Source organism: Platalea leucorodia, assembly GCF_965183815.1.
Source record: "Platalea leucorodia genome assembly, chromosome: 5".
NCBI lineage: Eukaryota > Metazoa > Chordata > Aves > Pelecaniformes > Threskiornithidae > Platalea > Platalea leucorodia.
The window spans coordinates 84,313,057-84,340,813 of NC_138827.1; the positions used below are offsets into that span (position 1 = coordinate 84,313,057).

The window sequence follows — 27,757 nt, forward strand, 5'->3', positions numbered from 1 at the left end:
GCCGGGTCCTGCGGGCCCCAGAGCTGCTCCTGCTCCCGGCGCCGGGGGGGCCGGGGCCGCCCGCTCCCCTCCCGCCCTCCCCGGGGCGGTGCCGCTGGGCGGGGGTGTGAGGGTGTGGCCCGGTGCTCGCCGCTCATTGGTCACAGCACAGGGGCGTGGCCCGGGCGGGAGCCAGTGGGGCCGCGGGGCTGGGACGGGGTGGGTGGGGCGGTGGCACGCCCCCGGGGGGGCGTGGCTCGCCCTCAGGGAGGCCGCGATTGGCGCGGTGCATGGCCGTCTCCCCCCGGGCCGCCGCGTCATTGGCCTGACTCGGCAACAGGGGGGCGTGAACCCGAGGCGAGGGGAACGGAGCCCGCGTCTCTGATTGGCTGCGGCGGGGGGGGGCGTTGCGCCACCGGTGGCGGGCGGGGCGCGCGGCGCGGCGGGGCGCGGGTTGGCGGCGGCGGCGGGGGCGCGGCCGGCGGGTGCGCCATGCTGCGGCCGTGAGCGGAGCATGGGGCGGCGGCTGCTCCGGGCGCTCCTCTGCCTCCTCCTCCTGGCCGGCCGCGGGCTGCTGCGGGACGGCGGCGTCTCCGCTACCGCCGCGCACGGTGAGACCGGGGCCCCGGGCAGGGCGGTGCCCGGGGCGGGGCGGGGGGCTCCGCGCCCGGTGCTGTCACCGCTGGCGTGGATGCTGTCACGGCGGGCAGCGGCAGGCCTGGCCCCCGGCGGAGAGCGGGAGAGGGTAGCCCGGCACCGGTACCGGTACCGGCACGGCGGGTGCGGCAGCGGGGGCGCCCCTCTCCTGGGGCTGGCCCCGGGGCACCCCGCCGGCCGGAGAGTTGCTGCCGCCCCCGGGGCCGGTGGGACGGGACCGGGAGCAGAGCGGTGCTCGCTCAGATACCCTGCCCGGGGCAAAGCCGGTGCCCGGGGCTGCCGCGGGGATGGGGAGCCCGGGGCAGCGGCCCTGAGCGGCGGCTCCCTCCGGGACCCCGGCGCCCTTTAGCCGGCCCCCGCCGGTAAGCGCGGCCGGGCCCGGGACGCGGGGGCGGGCCGGTGCACCCGCTCTCCTCCAGCTCGGCCCGCGCGGCCCCCGCCCGGGGGTCCCGGGGTGCCGCTGCCGGTAGCAGGGCTGCAGCCCCCCCCCGCACGGCTCGGCCCCGGCGGCCGCTGACTCACTACCGGGCGCCCGGGGCTGCTGCGTCCCTCGTCCTCCGGCGGGCCCGGCAGCGCCGGGACGGGTCCGGCCGCAGCGCGGGGAACCCCGCCGCCTCCCGGGAGCAGGCGGGGACGGTGCCGGAGCGGCTGCGGCCGAGCTCCAGCCCCGTCCCGCCCGGGGGAGCCTCCCGGGGCCGGTACCGCCGCCCCTCCCGGCGGAGCGGGGCGTCCCGGCGGGAGGCGGCCGCGCCGCTTCAGCACCGCGGACAGCGCCCGCCCGGCCCCGCCGGCCCGGCCCGGCCCTCCCCGCTCCCGCCGCCCCCCGGGGTCGCCCCTCGGCAGCGGGGCCCTGCGCCCCGCACCCGCCTTGCCCCCCGCCGCGGGGGGAGCCGGCCCGCGGGTGCCCGCCTTTCGGGGACCCCCTCTCCCCGGCGGCGGGCTCGGCGGGCCCCTCCCTCCCCTCCCCCCGGTTGTTTTCTCGTTCCTTCCTCGCCATCCGGGGCTGAGTCATCGCCTGCTGCCGTCTCGCTGCTGACGGGCTTGGACCGAGGCGGGAGGGGGGGGAGAGGAAGGGGGAAGCCGCCCCCCGCCCAAGTGCTGCCCCCCGAAGGGGGTAGAGAGACACCCCCTCCCCCCCGCTGCATGCGTGCTTTGGGGTCCCCGCGCGGGGAGAGGGGGTCCCCGGTGTCACCGGACTGCGTCCCTGCCACATGGGGGAGGGCAACAGACGGGGTCTTGCAGGTCTCTGCCCCCTCGGCCTTCCCTTCCTAACTGCCAGCACCCCAGGAAAACTCCAGGGCTCCCCCCGCTCCCCAGAGGCAGGGGCAGGCTCTGTGCACAGCCCTCATCTTGGCTTTTGGGGGGCGGGGGGAAGCTGGCACCGAGGCCCTGCCCTGGGCTACCAGCCTGTGCCCCCCACATCAACACATTGCACCCCCATGGCACTTTCCTGGAGAGTGGGGGGCCCCGAGCAGCTGGTGATGAGTAAACCCCGTTGGAGCCCCCCTTTGGAGGCTATGCTGACTGGCCTGTCTGTCTGTCTGTCCGTCCTAGGCTGCCTGTTTGACCGGAGGCTGTGCTCCCCCCAGGAGGTGTGCGTGCAGGGTAAGTGGCTAGAGGGGGTGCGGGGATCCCTTCTTCCTTCCCACGGGGGTGTGGAGGGCGCAGGGCTGCCTTGCAGGGGAACTTGGGGTGCAGCGGGGGGGGGGGCACGGCAGGAGAAAGTTGGGGCTGTGCCCAGAGACCCTCCTCACCGTGGGGCATTCATCCCTCCGCCCCCCCGCCTCCCCTCTCTTGCAGATGGGCTGTTTGGGCAGTGCCAGGTGGGCTCCGTGCAGGACAGACCCTACTTCCAGGTCACCTCTCCCGTGCTCCAGCGCCTGCAGGATGTCTTGCGGCATCTCATGGCACAAGGTGAAGGGGGGAGTGTGGGGCGGGGGTGCCGGGCAGCATTGCCGAGTGCCACTAGGGCTGTCTGGGGTCCTGCTGGCCCCGGGGGCCCGGGTGGGCTGAGGAGAGGTCCAGCTGATTCTAGGAGGATTGGGGCCAAACCTAAGCCATGGGGCACGGTCAGGACACCAGGGTGGCCTCCCGTGCACTCTCCCGGTGGTCCCCAGGCCTGCTCCATGTCTCACAGCCCCTTCCCATGGCAGGGCTCTCGTGGCAGGACGGCATCACCCAGTATGTGATCTCGCAGGAGATGGAGCGCATCCCCCGCCTCCGCCCGCCGCCCTCGCTGGAGCCGGCGGCCAGGGACAGGTAGGGCAGTGCCAGCTGCCAGCCTGCGAGCAGAGCCTGGCAGGGCAGCGAGAGCTTCACCCCCCAAATGGGGTTTTAGGGAGGGGGGCTCCCCCGTACCCAGGTGAGTCACCCCAGCGCTGTTTGCCTCCGAGGTTCCTGCCCCTCCGCGGCTCCCCCCGGCGAGCCCCGCTCCCCGTGGACCCCGGCCTGCCGGCCGCTCAGCATCTGGGGCAGCCCCCGCCACTGCTGCCCTCCCCGCTGCTGCAGCGGTACCTGGAGCACCTCCTGCTGTCCCCCCCTCCCCAGCTGGGCTACGAGGAGGCTCTGCTCAACCCCTACTCCTACCACAAGGTAAGAGATGGGGGGGAGCCCCCCTCTCCCGGGTGGAAAGGTAGGGATGGGCAGGGGGCTGCGGCACTCCCAGCACCCTCCTTCTTCTGGTGCTGGGGTAACCCAGGCTTGGGGGTGCCCTGCCATGGGGTGGCAGGGGCCCTGTGGGGTTTGACCATGGTGGTTCTGTGTTTTGGTTGCAGTTCGGCTACCAGGATGGTACTCACCAGCTCCCCGGCAGCTCAGCCAGGCAGAGCCCTGAGACCTCCTCGCTGCTGGGCCGGGTGCCTGCCCAGGCCCTTTTTGGGGCTGGCCCTGTGCCCTCCTACGGCGGGCAGCCAGGAACGGACGGGGGGCATCTCTTCCAGGACTTGGGCATGCTCTCCCTGCCCAGAGAGAAAGCTGGCCGCCTGGACCCTGCTGGCACCAGGCTCCAGCATAGCTTACGGCTGCCCGGTGACTACAGGGACATGGAGGAGAGGGAGCAGCCAGTGCCCCTGGCTGCCCAGCCACCCCCTGCACAGACGGGTACTGTGTCCCCCAGCCAGGCACCGAGCCCTCATCCCCATCCTGTCCCCACAGCCACATTCCTCGTGGCTCAGACTCTGCTGCGTCCCTGGCCCATGGTCCCCACGTGGATGCAGGGCATCTGACCTGATGCTGCATCCTCTTGCAGATGCTGCCCTGAAGAGACTGGCCTCCCTCTTGGCCAGCTATGGCTTGGGGCTGCCGGAGCTGAGCCCCCAGCAGCTGAGCAGCCTCTCCACCCTTCTCCAGCTGCTCCAGAGCTCTGGTGAGCGGGGTGCAGGGATGGGGTGGGCAGGGACTGGCAGCAGCGGGTGCCAGCACGCCCTGTTTTGGGATAGGGGGTGTTGCCTCTTGGGGTGGGTGCCACAGGACCTCTATCTCTCTCCTTCCCAGGTGTTGCTGGCCCTGAAGTGCCTACAGCGAAGAAACGGGTGGGTTTGCAGCAGGGTGGTGCTGGAGGAGGTGCCACGCCGCAGGTGGGGGGGGTGTGTGTGTATAGGAGGGGGCAGCCCCCCCAGGGCTCTCCTCGGGGGTCCCAGCTCCTCCCTTTCCCTCCTCCAGGTGTCGGAGGGGGATATGCAGCACGGAGAGGAGCCAGTGCCCCCTTCCTCCACAGCGCCGCCCCCCAAAATCCCAGCCACCAGCTCCCCAGGGGACAGACCGAGGGGCAGGGCAGCGTCCTCGCCAGCCCCCCGGGCAGAGCCGCAGCGGGGGCATGGCAGTGACACACTCAGCCCCGGGAAGCCGATCGCGGTGGAGAAGAAGAGCTACACAGAGGCGAAGGATGGTGGGGCGCAGCGGGGCACACGGCCACCGGATGAGTACGGCTACATCGTCACGGACCAGAAGTGAGAGCCGGGGATCGGGCGAGGGGGGCGGTGTGTGGAGGGGCTGTATCCCCCCAGGCTAGCTGTCGCAGCTCCGTGTGCTCAGCTGAGCCTGTGTGGGTCTCCAGTGGGGTCAGCTCCCCATCCCCTTCCATCCACAGCCCTTATCCCACCCCAAAGCCTTCCCCTCAGCCCACGCCAAGGCTGGAGCTCGCTGCTGCAGGATGGGAGGCTAGGACAGGCTCAGCCAAATGTTTGCACAACTGCCTCCACGCACACTCATGTACGAGGGGGGGGTCAGCTCACCTCCATCACCACGTGTCCCCATGCTCTGCCTTACCTCCTGCCCGCCCTGACAGCCCTCGCTCCATACGTGGGACTCCCCATGCCTGCCTGTCCCCCTTCCCCAGCTGCGGGGAGCGTGGGCTCTCCCCTTGCCCCCACTGCCCGCCCCTCACCCTGCCGCTGTCCCCACAGGCCCCTGGGGCTGGCCGCCGGCGTGCGGCTGCTGGAGCTGCTCGCCAAGCGCCTCCACCTCTCCACGGCCAGCTTCATCAACATCAGGTGAGGGGAGCTGGGCTGCGGGGTGCTGCTGTCGCAGCCCTGGCCACGCACGGCTGCCCCGAGCCGGGGGGCCAGGAGGAACAGGGCTGTGGTGGGGATGGGTTCTGCGCTCCCCGGTCTCACACTGTGTCCCCCCGTCCCCGGCAGCGTCGTGGGTCCCGCGCTCACCTTCCGCATCCGGCAGAACCCCCAGAACCTCTCGCTGGCGGACGTGGCCAGCCAGGCTGGTGAGTTGGGCCGGGCTCCCCCTGGCCGTGCCCCCCTTTCCTCCCCGAGTTGTGGGGGGCCCCTTCCCAGGGGCCAGGAAGAGGAGGCTCCCACCATACATCCCAGTGCCACTGGCTGAACTGGGAAGCTGGTGTGGGGTGGGCAGGTGTCGGGGATATCCCTTGGCTCTGTCTCTGGGGGGCGAGTCTCTTGGGTAGAAGGGAAGCCCCCTTCTAACCTCTCTCTTCTCCATCCACAGAGCAAGTGAAGGCAGAGCTGGAGGCAGAGCTGGGCCTGAAGGTCGTGCAAACAGGAGTGGGAGAGGTAGGAGCAAGGCATGCCCGGCCCTCGGGGCTGGGGCGGCTGGGGACAGGGCAGTGGGGTGCTGCCACCAGGTACGAGCCGAGAAGCGTGCTGTGCCCCAGCCCTGGGGCGCAGGGCTCCTCGTGAGCAAGCCATCCCCGGGGGTCTGTGGGGCAGCTGGGGAGCAGAGGGCTCTGGGCAGTGTTTGGGCTGCTGTGTTGGAGACAGACTCAGGTTAGCTGGGATGGGCTGGAGCAGGACTGCTCCAGTGACCCCCTTCTACCCGGCAGCGAGATGCTGCCTGGCCGCCTGCGCTCCCGGGGCACTCTGCTCTTTCTAAAACAAAAGCTCCGCAGGATTTGAAGGCAATCTGGGAGGGTCTCCCGGAGGCTTTCCCCCCTCCATCCAAGACTGGGGGGCTGCAGGCTGCACCCCGCAGGACTCATCCTCACCCTTGCCTCCCTCCAGCCTGTGCACCCCATCCTGGCTGCGGCTTGGGTACCCCAGCACTGGGCAGTGCCCAGAGCACCCCAGAGACCATAGCTAGGCAGGCAAAATGCCATTGTGCCCCCAGGGAACGGCAAAGCAGCTGAAGGCAGGGATGGAGCAGGAGCCATCTGCTTGGAGAGGGGGTCCCCCTCCCTGTGCTCCTCCAGGGATCCCCAGGAACAGTCTCCGGGGGGGGGGAGCCGGGGCTGGAGATGGGGGACCGAGCCTGGCTCCTGTATCTGCAGCCTGGGGAGGGGAAGTGCAGGACATCCCCAACCCAGGGTCCCTATTTCCCACCTTCCTGCCCTGTGGCCGTAGCTGTCGGCAGGGAGGAAGGAAGGGGGGACCTGGGAGGAGGAGGCCATGGAGAAGGGGTGGCCTGGCCACTGAGGCAACCTGTCTCCATCAGCAACATGTGGAGCGTTGCTATGGCAATGCCTTTTGATGTGGCAAGTGGCAGGAGCTGGGAGAGATGGCAGAGATGACGGAGCTGGAGCTCAGAGGAGGCTGAAGCAGCTTTGCGAGCCCTCTTCTGCACAGACCTCCCCGGTCCAGACCAGCTTGTGCTTTTCCTTCACCCTGCCGCCCCGGGCTCTGAACCCAGTGGGACTGGTGCATGATTTGGGGAAGGAGGGATGTAGAGAGGCAGGGGGACAGCAGGGCCAGGGCAGGCCTTGGGATGGAGGTCCCTTCTGTCCCCCCAGCCCTGCTGACACCTCCAGACCTTCTGACACCTCCAGGGGCTGCGGGGCTGCTCCTGCTTGGGTGTCCCAGGGAGCTGGGGGCTGGCGAGGCTGGGGGGGTAGGTGGCAGCGGGGACCCCTGGGGCGGGGGCATCCCCAGGCAATGATGATGACGATGTAGGTGGTGATGATGCAGTGTTCCCTCGGTAACCTCATCAGGCTTGTGGCCAATGGGAGGCCGTGGCAGTGAGGTAATGCTGGGCTCTGGCGCCTCATTGGGCACAGGGTATTTGGTGGTGGTGGTGGTAATGCCCCAGCATCCCTGTGCTGCCCCAGGACCTGGCTGTGGTGGGGCAGGCAGCATCCTGATCACCAGCAGCTCCGGGACAAGGTCTCATACAGCAAGGGCTCAGTGCCACCCCATTCCAGCGTGGGACAGGCATGGATTGGGCTGTGTGTCCCCCCGCTACAGGGCAGGAGCCCTGCAGGCACTGCCTGCAAGGTGGCAGGGGTTGCTCTGTGTCCCAGATGAGGAGAGCGATAGGGAGGACCTGTCCCCCAGCCCTCTGGCAGTGCTGGCACATCCACCCCACCCCGTGTCCTGCCGTGGAGCAGTGGCTGCAGGGGACAGCCATCCCCATTTGGGGAAGTCCCCTGGGAGCAGCGATTGCTGCCCTGGACCCAGCGCTGCAGTGGCCCATCCTTTGCCATTAACCCCTGAGGCTGAATCCAGCCCTCGTTGACCTCCAGCTGGGCAGGAGCCCGTTGAACCCAAGCTCCACAGGACCACTGCCTTCCCTGGATGGGGAGGCCTGGGCTGGGGCTGCCCTGGGGAGCAGCCCTGGGTGCTGGGAGCAGGGGAGCAGCAGGTCGCTGCTGCCTGGGCTTGTCCAGGCTCTGTCTCCTCCTGCAGCCCCAGGGACACCAGCGTGACCAACACCCCTTGCGACATGCATGTGGGTGCACCGTGCCTTGCCCCAGTGACACCAGTTCTGCCCCAGCTGAGGGTGCTGGGAGAATCAGCACAGCACTGAGTGTCCTTGCTCTGTTTTAGCCCCCAACAACCCCAAATGTGGTGCAGAATGGGCTGTCTGCCCCCCAGCCCCATGCAGATACCTCCCCTACTAACCTTTGCTCGGCTCTGCCCGCAGCGAAATGAGGCTGCTGCCTACTCGCGCCCATCCCGCTTCGGGGACGGCTTCCACTCGGTGCTGCTGACCTTCATCGCGCTGGCCTGCGTGGCGGGCATCGCCATCGCGGCCGCTGCAGCCTTCTGCCTCCGGCGCCATGTCAAGCAGCGGGAGAAGGAGCGCCTGGCCGCCCTGGGGCCCGAGGGCGCTGCCGACACCACCTTTGAGTACCAGGTAGGACCCCACGGGATGCGGGACCCTGAGGGATGCGGCACCGCTGCGTCAGCATCACTCAGGGTGCACGGGGCTGTCCTACGGCAGTGCTGTGGCCAAGGGACAGGGCTCTTGCTGGGGTTCCCCAGGAGCTGTGCCGCCAGCACATGGCTGCCAAGTCTCTCTTTGGCCGTGCTGAGGCACCGGCGGAGACCTCACGCGTCAGCAGCGTCTCGTCCCAGTTCAGTGATGCCCCGCAGCCCAGCCCCAGCTCCCACAGCAGCACACCCTCCTGGTGCGAGGAGCCCGTCCAGTCCAACATGGACATCTCCACTGGACACATGATCCTGGTGAGCCGGCCTGGTGGGGTGGCAGCCTCCTCCCCAGCCCCACCGTGTACCCCCTGGCTGCCAGGCTGACCCCCGTCCCTCTGCCCCAGGCCTATATGGAGGACCACCTCCGCAACCGGGACCGGCTGGCCAAGGAGTGGCAGGCTCTCTGTGCCTACCAGGCTGAGCCCAGCGTCTGCTCCATTGCCCAAAGCGAAGCCAACCTGAAGAAGAACCGCAACCCCGACTACGTGCCCTGTGAGCATCCCAGCTGCCCTGCCCCGGGGACCAGCTCCCAGGGCCATAGCAGGAGGGTGATGCGGGGCACGGGAATGCTTGGGGCCACGGCAGGCTGCGTCGTGGGTTGCCCCCAGTTCCCCAAGGCGCTCACCACATCCCCTGGCCTCCGTTTCCCCAGATGACCACGTGCGGATCAAGCTGAAAGCCGAGAGCAACCCATCCCGCAGCGACTTCATCAACGCCAGTCCTATCGTGAGTGATCACCAGGGGCTCCTGCATTGCCACCCCACTCCGTGATGTGCTCAGCCTGGTCAAGGCTCCCGCTCTGGGATGGAGCTGGACTGAGCTCATGTCCCTGTGGGCTACGGATGGGAGCAATGCGCCTGCCCCATTGCTCAGATGTGGTTAAAGTCCATTTCCCTCCTGGCCGTGGCACCCGAAGCTCCCTCCCCAGCCCTCCCATCACCCCTGGAGTATCCCCCCTGCTCCTCCCGGTGTCACCAACCCCTGGCCGAAGAGCGTGCAGTCTGACACCCCCTTTCCTGCTCCAGATCGAGCACGACCCGCGGATGCCAGCGTACATCGCCACGCAGGGGCCGCTGTCCCACACTATCGCTGACTTCTGGCAGGTGAGCGTCACCCGGCTGTGCCAGCCCATCAGGGTCCCTCTGGGTGCTGCCCACCAGATGGGTCACAGCGGCTCGGCCACCCTCCTGCCTAGGCTGTCACCCAGCGGTGACAACCCCCATGCCTTGCCTGCAGATGGTGTGGGAGCACGGCTGCACTGTCATCGTCATGCTGAGCCCACTGGCCGAGGACAGCGTCAAGCAGTGTGACCGCTACTGGCCTGACGAAGGCTCCTCTCTCTACCACATCTACGAGGCAAGTGCGGCCGGTAGCCCAGGGCTAGGAGCATCCTTCAGCCCCCGTTCCCTCGCGTGCAGCCCCCCTGCCCAGCGCTGACGCCCACCGGCTGCCTCTCTCGGGCAGGTGAACCTGGTGTCGGAGCACATCTGGTGCGAGGATTTCCTGGTGCGCAGCTTCTACCTGAAGAACGTGCAGTCGCAGGAGACCCGCACCCTGACGCAGTTCCACTTCCTCAGCTGGCCGGCCGAGGGCATCCCCGCCACCACCCGGCCCCTCCTCGACTTCCGCAGGTGAGTGCCCACCGGGTGCCATGCCAGCCCCCGGGGAGCCGGTGGTGGTCCACACCGCAGGGGACTGACGGGCGAGGACATCGCTGCCGGTGCGATGAGGGTCAGGGCTGTGGCATGGATGGGCTGGAGGGACAAAGGGCTGCCATGCATGGGGAGAAGCAGAAGAACCGGGTTCTGGCCAGCTTGGGATGAGGCTCAGCAGAGCTTGGTGGGCAAGAAACCTCCAGCTGAGGTTGCCAGGGCTCTCCAGCCTTCATGGGGAGGGTGGGAAATTGCTCTTGCCCAGAGCTGGCATAGGGGACAGCACCGCCTGGCACCCTCCCCAGCCATGGGTGCAAAGAAGAAACCCCCAGAGCCAGCCTTGAACAGTTGTGACCCATTGCTCCCTGTGCCCTACAGCCAGCAGTGGGTCCCCAGCTGGCCCGGGGAGAGGGCTGCGGGGCTGGGACCGCTCCCAGGAGGTCTGCAGGCAGCGCCTGCTGGGGTTTTGGGGGCCCTGGGTGGTGGTGGGCTCCTGGCGGGGGCTGGCCAGTCACTTAGGGCTTAGGGGGGGTCCCCCAAGCACGTCGCCCTCCTCTCTGCCCCGCTCACGCTCTCTCTGTCTCTCTGTCTGTCTCTGTCTCTCTCTCGCAGCTGCCGGCGTCATTTTTGTGATTTGCAGCTAGTAATCTGGCTCCAGTTGCATAGTCACAAAAGTGATCGTTGGCAGCCGTGCCTGCTGCATGGAGCATGTCGGGAGCCCCGCCGGCGCCTGGCCCCCAGCTTCGCGCCCCACCGGACCAGAGCTGCTCCCCTTGGGGTCCTGCCACTGCTTCCCTCCCTGGGCTGGGCACCCAAGGAGCCGGGCTCCTCTCCCTGCCCCGGCCCCTTTCCACCCATGGTCCCCATCCCATGCCCAGCGTCACTGGGGAGGCAGGAGGAACCATGTGCCGGACCCCCAGGGCCACATCATGGGGTGCCCGCTGCCCCCCCCGGCTTGGCACAGCGAGGGGCACCTAGCGCAGCCTTGTCCCCACCATGGCAGGGCACTGACCTGCTCCCTCTTGTCCTTGCAGGAAGGTGAACAAGTGCTACCGGGGTCGCTCCTGCCCTATTATTGTGCACTGCAGGTACTGCCGGGGATGGGGCGGGTGGGGGCTGGGGTGGCTGCAAGGCTGGGACCTGCTGGCCAGGACCAGTCCCTGGAGCCCGTCCCCCTGGTCCAAGCATCTGCGTCTTGCAGTGACGGCGCAGGCAGGACCGGGACCTACATCCTCGTCGACATGGTCCTGAACCGAATGGCCAAAGGTAGGTGTAGGGCAGCACCGCTTCTGCCCTGTCTGGAGGGTGCAGGGCCATGTGCTCGGCCTGTGGACCCCCCCTCCTAGCACCCTTCTCCCCCTCTGCCCCAGGGGTGAAGGAGATAGACATAGCTGCTACACTGGAGCACATCCGAGACCAGCGGCCCGGCATGGTGCAGACCAAGGTACCCCCTCCCCCCCCAAACTGGGGATCCCCTCCCTCCCTGAGCAGACACAGCCCCCGGGGCTGGGCCGGCGGCGACCCTCATACCCCCTCCTCTGCTCCCCCAGGACCAGTTTGAGTTCGCACTGACGGCCGTGGCCGAGGAAGTGAACGCCATCCTGAAGGCACTGCCGCAGTGATGGCGAGGAGCCCTCCCCTCTCGTCTTCCCCCATGCCCCCCGGCTTCGCACGCTCTCCTCGCCCTGCCCGTGGGGCTGCTCTCCCTGTAAAATGCTGTCTGTGCTCCTGGCTCTGTTTCTGCCCCCCCCCAGCCCCTCTCCCTAGGGACACGTGGCTCAGCCCCTCTGTGTGCAGGGCACAGAACCCCACTGCACCCCTTGCCACTGCAGCGGGGATGGGGCTCGTGTCCCCTGTCCCCTGTAGAGGAGGGGACCAGGTGATGCTGCTGGGAGGTGGCTGTGGGGCCCCCCCAGCCGCTCTCCTGCACCCCAACCTGGCGGTCCTGTGTCAGCTCCCTCCCTGTGGCCAGGTGGGGGGCAGGAATGGGCAGGGGTCCCCCATGGTTGGGGGGAGCACTGGGGGCGGGGGGGGGGCCTGGCCCAGCCCCAGGTCCCCTCCGTGTGCTCCCCCACCTCGTCACTCGAGCAGAAGAGAAATTTCTAGAGAAATATAATTTTGTATCTTGATGTGAATAAAGTTCTCGTGTCGCGTTCGTGCAGCTGCAGCCAGGCCTGGCCTCTGACTGTGTGTATATGGGGGGGCACAGGGAGTCCCCGTCCCGTCCCCGCAGAAGCACAGCCTGCACCCCACAACCGCCAGGCAAATGCAGCTGGGACTAGCCCCCCCCCCGCCCTGCAGGCAAGGATGGGGGGGACCCTGCAACCCCCAGCCCAGAGACACCCCGCAGGCGGCAGCTACTGCAAACAGGTTTATTGATGGCTGTCAGCAGAAGGGGGTCAGGGAGGGGGGGCTGCAGCAAGGAGGGGGACAGAGCCCAGCCCCGCTGGCTGAGCCCAGCCATGCTGCCCCTCGCTGCCTGCCGCCAGCACCCCCCAGCAGCCTAATCTACAGCAACCCCCCTCCCCTCCAGCCCCCCATCACCACCCTCCCCACAACCTCGTGGGGCATTTTCCCCCCCAGCCCTAGGCATTGCTCAGCCATAAGCCCCGCCGTGCCCCCCCCCCCCCCGCATCCCACGGAGCCAGAGGGTGCTGGGGGAAGGGGGTGGCAGGGGGTGGCCGTGCAGGGACAAAGCGGAGTCCTGGCTGGGAGAGCCTCCGTGGGCGAGCGGGCGTGCGCGGTCCCCGGGCGCAGCAGCCTCAGAACACACCTGGGGAGACAAGCGGAGGGGGGGGACACAACAGCACCCGTGAAACCCTCCTTGGCCCAGGGCTGGGGAGGGGCAGGGAGGGAGGGAGGAAGGTCCCAGGAGGAGGAAGAGAGCCAAGGCAGGATCACGGGCAATAGCGAGGTTGGGAACGACTGTGAGCATCACTGAGGGTCGTTGCTGCTGCGGGAAGCAGGGAGGGACAGTGCCCTGCAGGGTGTGCAAGGCGTAGGGAAGGGGGTGACCAGGCAGGGTCTGCGATGGGGGGGGACAGAGGACGAGGGGGTACAGGCAGGATCGACAGCATCCAGAGGGGAAAGACAGAGACAAGGCACCAAGCAGAGCCCACATGCACACCCCTCCTTGCAAGGAGGGAGAGCCCGACCCAGTACTCCCCAGCCTGGGCAGGGGCAGGCAGCAGCCAGGGAGGCACCGGCTGCAGCCCCTGCCCCTCTGCAAGGCAGGCAGGGAGAGAGGAGCGGGCAGAGCCGGGGCACGCCTGCCCACAGGCACCCCGCGCTTCCAGGAGCCAGGGCAGGGAGCTGCCCCTCTTCCCGGGACCCCATCAAGGGCCCCTCTTCCAGCCACGACCCCCAACTCTGGCAGCCCCCCCACCCCGGGGTGCCACCAGCCGCCCACCCACCTGAGCAGCAACAAGGAGGCAGGGCAGGAGAGACCCCCTCCCTTGCTGGGGGAGGCAGGAGCCAAGCCCCAGGCAGCCAGTCCCCACCCCCCCTTTCCTCTCCCTGCCCCACGGCGGGGGGCACAACCCCAGCCCCACGCTCAGAGCAGGGGGCAGTGCCACTGCTTCGCTTTGGGGGCAGGTTCGTGCCCCGCTGTGGTGGGGCTGCCGGCCCCCGGCGGCTCCCGCTCCAGCCCCCCCCGGGGACCGTGGGCTCTGCGGGCGCAGGACGGGGTGCCGGGGCTGCCCCCCGGTGCCGGCAGGGTGCCGGGGCCGTGCCCACCTGCTCGGTGGTGCCCCGCGGCCTCCATCTCAGAGAGGCTGTAGGCCATGGCCAGCTGCAAGTCCTCGTCCTCGTCCTCGCTGTCCGTGTAGAGGCAGACGGGCGAGGAGCTCGGGGGCCGCTGCGGGGCGGGCGGCGGGGGCGAGGGAGGCCGTGGGCTGGGGAAGGCTTGCTGCTCCCGCCGGCTCAGCTCCAGCCCCAGCGCCATGTCATCGGGGACACCTGTGGGGACAGGGGCAGGGGGCAGGGGACAGGGGTCACATCCACTCCAGCTCCCAGCACCTCCTGCCCACCCCACCAAACCTCCATGTCACAGCCCCAAACCAGGGCCCAGAAGGGCTCAGCCCAAAACCAAGCCCGGATGCGGCACCTCCCGGCCACCCCACAGGAGGAGAGGGGTCCCCAAAGGGAAAGGGGGCTGGGAGATGGCAGCGCCAGACCCCAACAAGTCGGTCTGCGGTGCCGCTTCTCACCATCGATGTGGATTGACTTCAGCTCCCCGTCCTCCTCCACTTCCACCCGCTCCCGCCCGTTCTCGATAATCCTGCAGACAGACAGACAGACAGACAGACGGACGGTCAAGGGCCAGGCAGCCAGAGCATGGCAGCGGCAAGCTGCAGGGTCCGAGGCCCGCTGATGAGGGGGGTCCGCAGGGTCGAGGTGGGCTGGCGCTGCCCTCACCGCTTGGTGGTGATGCGCCTGCCGTTAACGAAGGTGGTGGAGGTGGAGACGGAGCGGAAGCCCAGCCCTGCGTCGGCGCCGGAGCTGAAGGACGAGGCGAAGAAATCTGGAGAAGGGAGCGACAAGGTCAGTGCCGGGGTGGGGGGCAGGAGGAAGGCAGGGGACGGACCCTGCGCAGGGGGACGCCATGTCCTGGGACTCCTCTGCAGGGTAGGGGCTGGCAGCGTCTCCTACCTGAGGATCCTGGGAAGGGGGAAAAGAAGTGGCCTCCCCCGTGGTGCCGTGGACCAGGTCCTCGCAGCTCAGAGAAGGGCAGCATGTCATCTGGAAGGCAGGGAGCCCCTCGTCAGCATCGCCCCTGCGGCTTGGCAAGCCAGAAGCAGGGCACTGCCAAGGGGACCCACCCCAGGACCAGTCATGCACCCCGTCCCTGAGCCCAGTGGCTGCCCCGGGGCCAGAGAGGTGCCCCAGAGCTGGCCCTCGGCCACCACCACCCCGCACGCACCAAAGAAGTCGGCGAAGGGGTCTCGCCCGCCGAAGAACTCCCGGAAGACATCGTGAGCACTGCGGAAGGTGAAGGTGAATTCAGGGGCCCCAGCATCGGCCCTGGAGCCCCCCGGTCCTGCTGGAGGGAAGAGGCTGAGTTAAGTGGAGCCCCAGGTGGGAACCCCCCGAAGGGCGAGGAGCCCCAGTGGGTGCAGACCCACACCGAGCCTTCAGATGGGGCCGTATCCAGAGCTGCACTAACCTCCCATGGCCCTGCTCGCCCACTCACCTGCCCCCATGAGTCCGTCCTTGCCGTAACGGTCATAGACATCGCGCTTCTGCTCTGGAAGGAGAAGAGAGGGGGCTGCGGGGAAGCCGGCTGCCAGGCACGGGGCCGGGAGCAGCAGCACGGGCAGGAGCACTGACGTTTCCCCCAGCCAAGGGAGGTGCAGAACAGCAAGAGGAGGGGGGCGGCACGAGCCCCCACCACACCAGCACCGCTCCCAAACCCAAGTTGGGGCATTGGGCGAGGATGCGCAAGCCTCAGCCGCGCTGGGGAGACCTCATCCCGGAGGCCAGCACCCCAGCATCTTTCCCAAGAGCCATTTCGGGGGATGCATGGGGAGGTAATTAAACCCCACAAGCTGGGTGATAAAGCTGGAGGGCCCTACTACCTCCCGGGGACATCCAGGGATGCCACCCAGGCAAGTCCAGCAGCAGGACACCCCAGGGTGAGCACCCCCAAGGGCTGGGGGGGACACAGGAGACAGCACTATGGCCTCTTACTGTCCGACAGCACTTCATACGCCTCAGCGATCTCCTTGAACCTCTGCTCGGCATACTCCTTGTTGTCTGGGTTTTTATCCGGGTGCCATTTCAGTGCAGCCTTCCTGTACCTGCGCAGACGGGCAGTGATGGGCACACAGCAGCCCTCGGGTAGCGGGGGCTCTCACGCCAGCAACCCCCCTCTGAGCGCACGCCTCCGACCCCGCAGGCAGGGGCACCCCAAGCCCGCTTCACCCAGTGCCCCACAGCCGCAGGCATCAAGTGGGAGCTTCCTGGACTGGTTCACCTCCCGAGCAAATATTTGCGGCATGACCCCAGCCTGTGTCTGCCCCAGCTGCCCTCGGCAGCAGCTCTGGACAATGCTCACAGGTTTGCTCCGGAGCCTTTCTGGGCTCCACCGTAGGCGTGCATGGACCAGGGGTCGCTGGGGGGCTCCTGGGGCCAGGTGAGCACAAGCAGCCCTTTCCTCCCACCCACAGCTAGCTGGGGTTACCCAGACTGCCCAGCTTCTCTCACCCACTCTTAGGAACCTCCGTCCCCCCAGGCAAGCCACCAGTCCGCACCTACTCCCCCCGGGTGATGCCTCTCCCCAGCGAGAGCAGCAAGACCTGGGCAGGGCGCCAGGCAGGAGGCTCCGTCCGCCCCCGGGGACTCCCCTGTGGTGCCCGGGGTGCAGCACAGGACCTGCCAGCGGGGCCCGGTCCCCGTGCCGGGGGACACGCTGCTCCTCACCCCGCGAGCTCCAGCCCCCTGACCCTGATGCCAGCAGAGCCCCCGTGCCCCAGCCCTCTGCCATCCCTGCACCCTCGGGCAGGGAGAGGGGATGCCTGCAAACACCCACGGGACCACCTCCCGCCTCCGTCCCCAGCGCCGGGCTGAAAGCGGGGACAAAGGGACCAAACCCCACCAAGGGATGCCTTTGTGCAGCAGCGAAGCCCGGCCCCGCTCTGGCCTCCGCACAAAGGAAACAAAGGCTGGATTGTCACCTCTGGAGCTGGGCCCTGTCCCCACCGGCCCGCAGGGAGCCCCCACCTCGCTGGCGCTGGGGACAGGGGGGTGGCTCGGTGGCCTGCCAGCCTGCCACCCACTTACGCCTTCTTGATGTCCTCGGCGGTGGCATTGCGGCTCACCCCCAGCGCTTCGTAGTAGTCCACCATGACGTGTGACTGTCCCGCAGGGTCACTGCGGAGGGGGAAAGACAACGTCAGGGGGTCTGCAGGCACAGCCTGGCAGTACCGGGTGTGAGAGAGCCGAGCGGGCTGCCCTGCCCTCCCCAGGCGCCCCGGCCGCCCCACGGGTCCCCCCCGAGAGCGGCTCAGTAGCAACCCCACGCAGGGCTCCCCAGCACCCCGCCTTGCGCCTCGGCCACCTGGATGCACGCACAGCCCCAGCCGGGGACCCCTTGCTGCTGCCGCGCCGCCGCCGCCCCCCCTGCATCCCCCCAACTTGCCAAGGGGAGGGGGCTCCTCGCTGCCGGCCCCGCTGGCTCCCCTCCCGTCCCCCCCGGAGGGCTCTGCCCCGGGGCAGGGCGGCGGGGGGAGGCAGCAGGAGCGGCCCGCTAAGGTGCTTAGCGCCTGGAGCCGATTAAGGGCTCAGCGGGGACCCTCCCCGGGGCACTTCAACCGGCCGACCCGCTCCGGATCGGGGACGGGAGCGGGATGCCTCCCCCGCAGGCCCCGGGGTACCGACCCCTCTCTCCCCGGTACTCGCCCCCCGCCCGGGCGCATCAGCTGACGGGGAGGGCGGCACCGGGAGCGCGGCGGGGCGGTGCCGCCGGGGCCCGCCCTCCGCCGCCCCGGTTGTAAACACGGCGCTCCCGGGGCTGCCCGGCCCGGTAACTGCTGGAAGTTTCCGTGACCACCACCACCCCACCCCCCCCAGCAACCTCTCCTCGCCGCCACCGGCGGGCAGCCCTGGGCTGCGGCCAGTTGGCCGCAGCCCAGGGCTGCCCGCCGGTGGCGGCGGCAGCACGGGAAGGGACCGCACCGGCCCGGCCCCGCTCCCCCCCGCCTGCCGCCCCCCTCCTCCCCGATCCGACGCCCACCTGAGTGCCGCAGCCGAGCCCTCCCCGCCCGCCCCGGGCCGCCCGCGGCCGGCGTCGCTTTTTCCCGCCCCCACCCCGGCCCGGGCCGCCGCGGGGCCTTGGTGGGCGGGTTCCGCTGCACGACGAACGGCGGCTGCAGCCAATCGCGGCGTCGCCGCCTCGTGACGTCACGCGCTCGTCTTTCCAGCGGGTGAGGTCATAAGGAGGCGTGTTTGAACACGGGGTTTGGCGGTGAGCTGGGACCCAGAGCACCGCTCCGGCGCTCCCCGGGGTAGCACCGGCAAGGGGGGGGGGCGCACGGCACTGACCTCGCCCGCTGCGAGCACACCGGGGCACGGCCACCGCCCCGGGGTGGCCACCGGGCGCCGCTTGCCGCTGGCCTCCTGCCGAGTCAGCTGCCCGGCGGAAAGGCCAGCGGGAGGGGACAGCCGGGGTGACTCAGCGCTTTGCCCCGGCCGTCCCGCCGCGGGGGGGGACGGACAGGACGGGGTGCAGCCTGCCAGGCTGGCGGGCACGGCTCCCTGCCAGCAGCCTGGGCTGCCTGGCACCGCTATGGCCGAGCATCGCCAGCCCTGCGCCCGCCGGGTGATGGTGGAGTGAGTGGCCACCAGTGAGGGGCCCCGAGCAGCACCGGGGTGCCCAAGCATCGGGGCTCGGGGGATGGCTTTGATGTGGACTTTTCGTGGCCCCTTGCCTGGGCAGCCCCCGCAAAGGGGCTGCTCGCCCATCCTGAGAGTCATAGGCAGACTCAAGGCCACTCGCCTGCATCCGTGAACCTGTCCTGGCCATGGAGATCACGCTATTCCATTCCCTCTTGCTGTCTGGATGGGAGAAGGAGGGAGCCTGGTCTCTCTGCAGGGCCAGAGCCTTTTGCCACCCCTGCATTGCAGCTGGGATATCTTCCTCACCTCCTGTAAATCCCGCTGCCACCCCTGCATTGCAGCTGGGATATCTTCCTCACCTCCTGTAAATCCCTAGCTGGGAAGCTTGGCAAACTTTCCCAGTGCTGCTTTACCAGGCAGGCTGGGGAGACGTGGGTGTTGAGACAGGCCGTTCCCAGCACTTCTCGGGGACCGGTTTCAGGACAGTCATTCCTGTGGGATGAGCAGCGGGCCTGGGTGCGCACTGGGACGGGTGAAATGCCAAGGGCATCTCCTGTGCCAAGGGCATCTCCTCTCCAAGGGATGGGAGGCCCATCCCCTGCCATCAGACAGCACTTGATGATTTCCTCCAGCGACTGCTTGGAGTATTCCCTGTTGTTGTGTTTGGTTTTTTTTCCTGGATGCCGTTGCGGTGCTGCCCTCCTGTACCTGCCTGCCCAGGAGCAGGGAGCGGGCTCCCTGGGGTGGCTGTCCCCAGCCAGGGTGCCCTCGCTTGCTGCCAGGGGCTCTGATTTGGGCCATCTGCCCAGCCATGGGTGCAGGGCTGGCCGGGGCCGGGCTGGCACGGGCACTAGATGGAGCCACAGGCTGCCTCACAGGGACCCCATCCTGCTGGCTGGGAAGCCGGGGAGATGCCACCAGGACCTAGCCATGTCTTGACACCTTGCTTTCCTTTCCCTGGCTTTTGCAGCTGATGTGGGGACGAGGAGGCCCCGGAGCTGCCAAGTCTCAGCCCGCTCTGTGCCCACCAGATGGGGAGGCCTCCGTGCTGGGGAAAGGAGAGGAACCCACATGATGGCTGGGACTCTTGGGCCAGGGGAATGCGTCGCTGCTGCCTTCGTGGCACGTGTGTCCCTCGCCCCTGAGACCAGGATATGCAGTGAGAAGGACTTACACCTCCCTAATGTCCTTAGGGGAGGCCGTGCAGAGTTGGGCAATAGACCACCACCACGGCATTGGTAGAAGAGAGGATGCTGTGCCGACCGCACCTCGCCCCAGAGCTGCCACAATCGCTCCCCCACTTAAATGAGCAAAGCCGGCCACCCTGCAGCAGCAGCAGAGCGGCAGCCCGTCGCCTGCTGCTGCCTGACGCGGCGCACACCTTCAGCCACAGCACCCTGCCCTCTCCTCCCAGCTCTGCCCAAAGTCCTGGTGCACCTACCTGCCAGCCTGCCTCACACCAGCTTTGAACCAGCACAGGCATCTTGAGCGTGTCTCAAGGAGACCTTTATTTCTTTACAAATTCTGGGGACTGCTGTGTTGCAACCCAGTTTTTAGCTTTCCAGGGTCACAAAAATATTCATTAAATACTCTTGAGGCTTTCTGAGAAAAAAGCTTTTGGGTGAGCAAAGCAGGATGCCAAAGGACCAATTTGTTTTATCCTGGTTACCCCATCTCTTAGGAAGCCAAACAAATTGTGTCATAAACTCGTGCTATATTATTATGCAAACCACATATTAAGAGAGAGATTCTTTTCAGTGCTGCACAACATTTCAGCTTTTGATTTCCTCAGGAGAACACAAACCTTTCACAGCCTCCTCAAAACTGGCACTTAGGTACTGCAAAATCATATTCTTGGTGATTTTTGAGCTGTGGAGTGATGTGCTTGGGGAGTTGTGTGCCCACTGCTCCCCTCATCGCACCCAGCCGTCTCCCCTCCCCTTCTCCCTGCTCCCGGAGGGAAGGTCCCCACTCCGGGGCAGTGTGTGGAGATGCAGCAGGGAGGGAGCAGGATCTGGACCCAGTGGGATGGGGTGAGAAGCGGTTGAGCAGAGCGAGGCAGGCTCTTGGGTGCCATTGCCATGCCGCCTTCCTCTGCCTGCCCGCTCCCAGGAGAGACAACGGCAGCGCCCATGGCCATGCTCCCCATCTCTGGGCACAGCCGCTGGGTTGGTGCAGTCCCCCGAAAAGGGGTCAGTGGGAACAGGGGGTTTGCTCACCCCTGGGAAGGCTGTGCCGGGGTTGGGACCCGCAAGCACAGAGGGCCGGTGACAGCCGGGGACATCCATTTTAAAAATCCACATTCATTCTTTTACCCCCAGCCCTGCTGTCTCATCTGAACAGCCCTGCCCAGCTCCCCTGGCTTCCCTGCACAGCCGATTTCTCCACACCCTCGTGTTTTTGATGCTCCTCATGTTTGTCTCGACGGCTGCGCTCTCAGCCGCCTGCCCGTCTCTTTCCCAAGCCGCTCCGTTCTCACCCCCGCTGGCTTTTCTAGAATTGCACCTTCTAGGAGCTGGGGAGCATTCAGGGAGGCAAAGTCACCCGGGCGCTTTTAGCAGAAGTCAGTGCAACAGGACAGAGAAGTGAGAAACAGCAAAGTCAGGGTGACTTTCATTCAAGCAGGGCAATGACTTTGGGCCAGGTTCAGCGATCTGCTAGACGCAGGCTGTGCATCGCAGGCACCGCCCCGCGGGAGCGCTCGCCTGTGCTGACGCCGAGGCTGCTGCCCCAGCCAAAACCCAGGCAAAACAGAGGTGCTTGCAGATTTTAAATCAACAGATTCAGAGGCTGGTGGAGGTGGCAGAAGCCCATGACTAAATAGGTTATCCACGATGAACACAGGCATGGACCCAGGCAGCGGCTGAGCTTCACGGCAGCAAGGGGTTTCACCCCCATCCCTGGCATGTGGTGAGAACAGGGTGGGCTGCAGAGCCTGGATAATCCCGTGATGCACAGGAGCCAGGCACCCCACACCCACCCGCGGGTAAGGCTGGGGGCTGCGTGGTCTGGGCCTGACCCAAGGGAAGGGAGATGGGGGCAGCGAAAAGACCGATGCCACACGCACCCCCTCCAAATGCTGGGGAGCCCTTCAGCCGCAGAGGGAAGCAGAAGCTGCAGCTGACATGGGACAGGAAGGGATTTTATTGCAAACCAAGCCTGATTTCACTCACGCAGCCCAACACGCTCATGCCCACGTGCTCCCAAGCACCAAGACCCCTGTGTCCAGCCGGCTTGGCCAGGATTTCCCGCCGTGCCTGGTAGGACTGGGGGCACCGGCTGCCTGGTCCTCACCATGCCCTCCACCTACATGCCCAGCCTTGGCCCATTGCCTGCCTGCTAGGCATGGCTCAAAGGTGACAAACAAGCCAAGCAAGATGAAATGAAAAAGGAGATGGGGTGCCTGCATTTGCTTTAGAAGAAAACAAGAAAAAGCACAAAAGGATGCTGGTAAGCAGCCTTCTGCTGTTTTCCATAGCCCTCAGTGCCTAAATCCAGTGCAACATGGGGGATGCAATGGAGAAGGCTACAATTTGGATGCCATCTCTGTGTGAAGCATCACCTGCTAAAATTGACATTTCCAATTCATCAGGCCCACACTGAGAGTATTAACGAACCTAACCGAGGGTCTTACTGAGCTGTTAATGGTGATTTTTAACAGAGCTAGGAAAACTAGGGTAATGCCAAAGGACTGAAGGACAGAAATCACTCCAATCATTAAGAAAATAAACCGATTGACCCAGAAAACTCTAGGTTACTGATAATACCAGAAAAAAATAACAGAAGAATTAATTTTGATTCTGTCAGCAGAGAATTAAAGACTGAAAAATGCATTTAGTACTGATCAGCCTCATCTCAGGGAAGGCAGGTATTGCTATGCAAACTTGTCATCACCTTTCAGCACGATTACACGTCTGGCTGATTCAGATCAACACCACTGGCATGACATCCTTACCTGGAAGCCGGCAGGAGATAATGATAACAGCATTTGCATAAATCACGACATTGCCGCAAAGAGGGATGGAATAATCTGTTTTCCATGTCCATAGAAGAAGGAGACTCGTAGCTGCTGCCGAAGGTCTTTTCAGATCTACTTTTTGTGTTGTCCCAGAATATTTCTCTTGGCATGCCAAGCCAGCCTGTTTATATTCCTGCATTGCTAAGGACGCACCAGCTGCATCAATAGCAAAGGTGTGCCTGTTAGCCAGGGGGTACGCTGCCAGGGGCCTTTGGAGTGGGGAACCCTGGGGATGGGTGCAAGGCCCACAGTGCTAAAAAATGTCTACTAAGAAAAGCTAGGACTAAGACTAAGCATGGTAGGGTAGTAGCTAGTGAATTAACTGGTAGGGATGGTTTAGAATTGCCCGATGAAAAGGCTATCTTGCAGGTAAATTTGCTTTAATGCAGCAGGCATTTGAGGCAGGAGAGTGGAGGAGTGGAAGAGGTGGCATTCTGCGCCGCTGCTGGGAATCCCCAGGTGCAGTGGCTTCGGGCCGCGCGCAGACAGCGACAGGCGAGGGGACTCTGCAAAGGGCACAGCTGAGCTCTTTTGTCCACAACTGCTTCTTCTTGGGCTTTCCCTCTCCTCTCCTCGCTGCCTGCTATTCGTTTTCTCATTGTCCCTTGGGCTCCTAACCTTATGCACTGCTCCCGTCTCTTTGGTTTGCCTCTCTCATTATCCTGTTTCCTTCGGTCCTTCCGTTGCTGGTGAAGTCATTGCTTTTCCTGCTCCTGCCCCTCAGGCCAGGGGACACCTTATTCCTGCCTTTAATACTAACATAAAGGGGAGACTCAAACTGTACATCTGCAACACCTGGACTTGGCTGTGTTAGGTTAGCGGTTGGACTCGATGATCTTAAAGGTCTTTTCCAACCTAAATGATTCTACAATTCTATGAAAATTTGCTTTAATACAGTGAAATGCAAAGTAATTAATTTGGGAATTTGGAGGAAGGGGCAGTCTTGTCACTTATTACTCTGCAAATCCACTTGTCACCCTCAAACTTTATCAGTGGCAATTCGGGATTCATTCCAAGACCGTTGATTGAAGCGCCGAAGCCGGCGGTGCCTGGCAGGGATCCCCGCAGAAGCCCGGCAGCCCTTTGCTGGTGATTCACCCTCACTGACACTCACCGGCACGCACCGACACTGCTGCTCGGTCCCTGGAGTGCTGACACCAACACCCTCGGCACCACAAGCAGGTTACAGCTCTGCCTTTCTCCTGAGTAGCCAGACCTGTCATCTCAAGGAATGAAACCAGGCTTGTTTGGCAAGGTGGGTTTTCCACAGCATCAGGTGGAAAGCAGCGGTTATATTCCCACCTGCTAATTCCTCCGGCCAGGCTGTTCTGGGGGATGGCTCGTCCTAACGAGGAGGGCCACATTAGGCATGGGAGCTCAGCAAATCAGGGCTCCTGAGTCCTTACAACAGGGAAATCCTCCAGAATAACTGTTTTTTTCACATGTACAGCCCCTTGGCATCTGAGTTAACTCTGCTGTGGTGCTCTCGGGGATGTGTTTGAGCCAGGCATCCTCAGGATGATCGTCAAATGCAAGCTCTCAGCCCAGTGACCCCAGCCACCAGGTCGCGGAGCCCAGGGCTCTGGGCGGAGCAGGGAGGACAGCCCTGGTTTCGCATACCGCACTCTCTCCCATACCGCAGGAACAGCTCTGAGCGGGAGCGCCCCGGGAGCCATTGCCCAGCTGGGTTATTAAATGCATCTTTTATCTTGCTAACTGCTTCCCTCTGACATCCACCAGCGCTTGGCCGGCCGCCAGCACCTCCCTTCCGCTTTTAACGACTCTGCAATCCCCAAGACTCCGGGCTAGTTTCTCCAGGCCCAGCTCTGTGCTCAGTGTGCCCTCGGGCCAGCAAGCTGTTTGCATTATATACAACCCACTTCCATGTGCGAAAACCCCCCCTTGCACACATCTGTCCAGCCATCAGAGGCTCAACTGCTCCCCAAAGACAGAGAAAAGCTGTTGGTGAGATGCTCCTGTGCCAGGAATTGTTTGCTCTCCCAGGGGATGTTGGACTTGCCCACCTGGTAGTGGTTTATCTACCTCGAAGGAGTGGGTACATCTGCAGAGCTGCCCAGCTTGGATCTGCCGTGTCCCCTTGGCTGCCCGGAGGCTGGGGGCTCAGTCACAGTCCCGCAGACGAGGTGTGCACTCGCGGGAGCAGCGAAGCAATCACTGCCTCTTGCCCCATCGCTCACACAAGCACGCTCTGCAGCATTGCAACAGAGCTGACCACAGCTCTGTTGCAATTCCTGAGAACTTGTAAGATGGGAAGGCCTAAAAGGCCGGGGTTGGCCTGACTCTGTGCCTGCGATCCTGCCTGGAGCTGGCAGAGCCCCTCCAGCCTCACGGGATAACCTGTGCCTCTCCAGGTGCTCTACCATCACCCGGCCACGCAGAATTCATTGCATTTCTGTTTCCAGCTATTCCTATGCTTCTCGTGCCACCGCCAGCTCCGAGAGCTGCTGGAAGAGAGGAAAAGCAGCGCTGGCTCCTCCATGCAGCCCCCCAGAGCTGAATGCCGGCATCCCCTGTGAGCACAGGGACACCTCAGCAGGTTCAGCCCCTCCATCACCTGCCTGGAGGCAGCTTGTTCAAACCAGGCATGCTCAGAGCCCTGACATGAAGTCACTGCAATTAGCCAGCTGCGGTTTTATTTTGCTCCCGTGGGTGTGTAGCTGCTTTTCCCAGGACGTGAAGAAAGGCGGGTGACACTGGCAGCCAGGGAGGCTGCTCACCCAGGGCTGCTGTGCCTGAAAAAGAGCTAGTCCCAACTCGTCCGCCGGTCCCTTTTAGCCTTGCAGGTTGGGGCTCGGCATGGGTGCAGGGCTGCCTGCGTCCCTGGGAGTGCCTCCCTGCTCTTGCCACTGCCCGGTGATTCAGGGCTTAGGACTGTAGCGAGATCTGGAATTAGCGTTATTGTTCCTGTAACGCGGCACACGCTCCGGGCAATGCAGCAGACGTTGCACAATTGACTTCATTTTATCTGAACCAGCAATTACGCTGCTGTTGCTCGGCTCCAGCAGAGAGGACCTCTGTCAGATCACCACCATGCTCTGCATCCCATCAGTAAATGCCAGACTAACACCGATGAAGCTCCCTTGACCCTGAGACAATCATGCTTCGCTACCCTTACTGCTAGCAAGTCTTAAACTTGCATCGTCTTGCCCCGAGCATGCGGAAGAGTTAATCCCCTTCCTATCTGCATCTGCCTTAAATATATTTTAAGGCCTTTATTGAGTCTCTGCTTCTAGATAGTCCCCATTCTTTCAACCTTTCATTCAGCTCCTGGCACCTAGCCTTCCAGTCACCCTCATTTCTCATCTCTGGATCATCTCCATCTACTCCAGGCAAAGGATGAGGGGCTCAGAGGCCCCTTTCTGGCCTTAACAAGGCATACATATCTTAAGGAATGGCAAAGGGAGCATTTCCTGCCCATCTCCATGCTGTGCTAGAACATTTCAGGGTGGCAAAGTATGTCCCAAATGCTGTCACGCTAGAACTGCAGCAGCAATCAGACGTGCGTTGCTGGGCCGTCATCAGGAGCAAGCTGTGCTTTAGGGACCCTGCATGATGGATGGCTGGGACACTGCTGGAGCAGTCAGCATCACACGGGACTTGCTTGAAGTCACAACAGCTGCAAGATGAAGTCAAGCCCCACGCTTTCAACAGACTCATTAGTTTTACCAGCCAATGTTGTCCGCCCTGTGTTAACGCAGATCTGCCTTTCTACTTTGAAAAGGTTGTCATCACGACTCACCCTGCAGCAGAGCATCGCTGGTTCTCCAGGCTTACCAGTCCAGGAGCTGGGTTTGCTGCCCGAGTCCTCAGCCAAGCGGGAGGCAGTGCTTGGCCATACGGGGCTCTGGGAGCCGTGCGAGCTGTAGGAGCTCCCTCCTGCCTGGTTGCTCCTGGGCTCAGGGTGCTGCCGTATCATCTAGTGCAACCACTGCTGGAGAGCAAACTACACAGGACACTGACGGGCTGGAGGCGTATCCCGGCTCCTCCACCTCCCTGCTGAACCGTGCTGCTAAGAGGATTATGGGCAGAGCAACTGTGCAAGGATGGAGTGAGGGGTAAGCAGGCTCGGATACAAGCACTTTGGGAAGCGCCTGGCTGTGGTTAGAGATGCGGACAGGAGCATCCCAAAGTGCCCTGTGACACTGTTTGCTCTGCCTGGACCAGCCTGGGTGGGGCTGAGGTCTGAAAAGTGGGAAAAGTAGTACGGGCTTTCCGCAGTGAAGGGGGGGGACTGGGGCGTGGATGGGGTGTACCAGGCTGGGCTCCGAACGAGTCATCTCCTCCCCCAGTTTCAGGTCTGGGTGCTTTTAGGTGTGGCAGACTTTAACTTCTTTCTGGAAGACAGCTGACTGCGAGGCTTTGTTTGGGTAACTGCAAGCTCTGCTGACGGTGGTTCCTGTACCAGCAGCAGCACCTCTCCTCTGGTGAGAAGTGTATTGGACACGAAAAAAAAAAAAACACCCCAAACCTTCATAATAACTTCTAATGAAGAGCTTTTTAGTGCAAGTGTCTGCCCTTGATGGGGGGATTGCACACCTGCAATACAGCATGCTGCCTTCCCCTCCCAACACAGGGGTGTCCAAGAGCTGGCTGATCTCCACGGCTCCATGGGAAGCAGCAAGCAGGGGTCTCCCCTGTAGCATGCAGCTCTCTGCTCCTGGGGTATCTTCAATCTGTTTTTCCTATTCTTCCATAACAAGATGGTTGAATTCTGACTCACTAGCCTAAAATTTGCCTTGCTTGCTTTTTGTACCTCTCTGGGTGCTGGTGCAGGGTCCAACTTTGTTCTGAGCGATGGTGAAAATGTCTCCCGAGCAATTCTTGCAACCTAGTGATTTCTGATGTGGCCTGAAAACATTTGCAGGGTCTCCTTAGACATGTGGGTAACATCCCTGAGAGAGGGGTCACCTCGGGACAAACCTTCTTCCAGCCAGGGTGAGCTCAGCCTCTGCCATGTGCTTGCAGGCCGCTGCTACCAGCATCTGGCAGGCTGCTGAGCAGTTAGGCACCGACAAGACGCAGCCCATTGGTGCTCCGTGGATTTAGCCAGCTGTTCTTAAGCATTTAAAAAAAGCTTAGACATCTGTTTGGGCTTTTCAGATCAGAGGTACATGGAGATGCGTAGCTCAGAATGACTCACGGTTCTCTTGTCAGTCATTGCTGCCCTGCTCGTTCAACATGACAGCATCTGAATTGTTATTTTCACTGTGAGCATGCATTTGCAGCGATGACAAATCAGGGACATTTCACCCCCAGATCTCTACCACAATGGTAGGTAAACAGATCCAGGCATCTCTCGGAGAAGTATCACATCATTTTACACCCCGAGGTGCCACCAGATTGTCATACAAATCTTCGAAAGTTAGGTGAACTACACAAACCTTGCGCGGCTGCCTGAAATGCTGCTCGCTGCCTAGCTCCGACGCTTGTGCTCCCAACCACTGCTGCAAAGCATTCGTGCTATAAATGCCCCAGAACTAATTGGC

The 27,757-nt window shown here is 64.3% G+C and overlaps 2 protein-coding genes across 10 annotated transcripts; one reads left to right on the plus strand and one right to left on the minus strand.

The window, feature by feature from the left end:
- Window positions 1–493: 493 nt before the first annotated feature.
- On the plus strand, window positions 494–11,520 carry PTPRN (protein tyrosine phosphatase receptor type N; the record flags this gene model as incomplete). The annotated part of the gene is made up of 23 exons (XM_082312525.1): window positions 494–590; window positions 2,191–2,241; window positions 2,437–2,550; window positions 2,790–2,895; window positions 3,030–3,228; window positions 3,411–3,735; window positions 3,884–4,000; window positions 4,129–4,211; window positions 4,297–4,583; window positions 5,040–5,126; window positions 5,274–5,353; window positions 5,593–5,657; window positions 7,960–8,172; window positions 8,301–8,501; window positions 8,591–8,738; window positions 8,899–8,972; window positions 9,272–9,349; window positions 9,483–9,602; window positions 9,711–9,877; window positions 10,933–10,986; window positions 11,100–11,164; window positions 11,269–11,342; window positions 11,449–11,520. 23 exons carry the CDS (start codon window positions 494–496, stop codon window positions 11,518–11,520), a joined length of 2,877 nt encoding a protein of 958 aa, XP_082168651.1.
- Window positions 11,521–12,440: 920 nt separating this feature from the next.
- Window positions 12,441–17,747, minus strand: DNAJB2 (DnaJ heat shock protein family (Hsp40) member B2). Of its 9 annotated transcripts, XM_082313202.1 has the most exons (10): window positions 17,631–17,747; window positions 16,573–16,768; window positions 15,587–15,696; window positions 15,090–15,143; window positions 14,820–14,939; window positions 14,549–14,638; window positions 14,315–14,420; window positions 14,107–14,177; window positions 13,634–13,855; window positions 12,441–12,671 (listed from the first exon to the last, which is right to left on the minus strand). In XM_082313202.1, exons 2-10 carry the CDS (start codon window positions 16,704–16,706, stop codon window positions 12,661–12,663), a joined length of 918 nt encoding a protein of 305 aa, XP_082169328.1. In that variant the 5' UTR covers window positions 16,707–16,768; window positions 17,631–17,747; the 3' UTR covers window positions 12,441–12,660. The 9 variants fall into 9 exon arrangements, with proteins under 9 accessions (XP_082169328.1, XP_082169324.1, XP_082169321.1 ...); XM_082313198.1 differs by lacking the exon at window positions 12,441–12,671 and having other exon boundaries at window positions 12,679–13,855; window positions 14,820–14,936; XM_082313195.1 differs by lacking the exon at window positions 12,441–12,671 and having other exon boundaries at window positions 12,679–13,855.
- Between the last annotated feature and the right edge of the window lie 10,010 nt (window positions 17,748–27,757).

Excerpts from the sequence above, each read along its gene's own strand:
- DNAJB2 (XM_082313195.1), bottom strand. The coding sequence starts at position 16,706 with ATGCCACCGCCGAGGACATCAAGAAGGCGTAAGTGGGTGGCAGGCTGG. Across the intron at positions 15,697-16,572 it reads GACAGGGCCCAGCTCCAGAG|GTACAGGAAGGCTGCACTGA; the intron begins GTGACAATCCAG and ends CCGTCTGCGCAG. Across the intron at positions 14,940-15,089 it reads GGACGGACTCATGGGGGCAG|CAGGACCGGGGGGCTCCAGG; the intron begins GTGAGTGGGCGA and ends TCTTCCCTCCAG.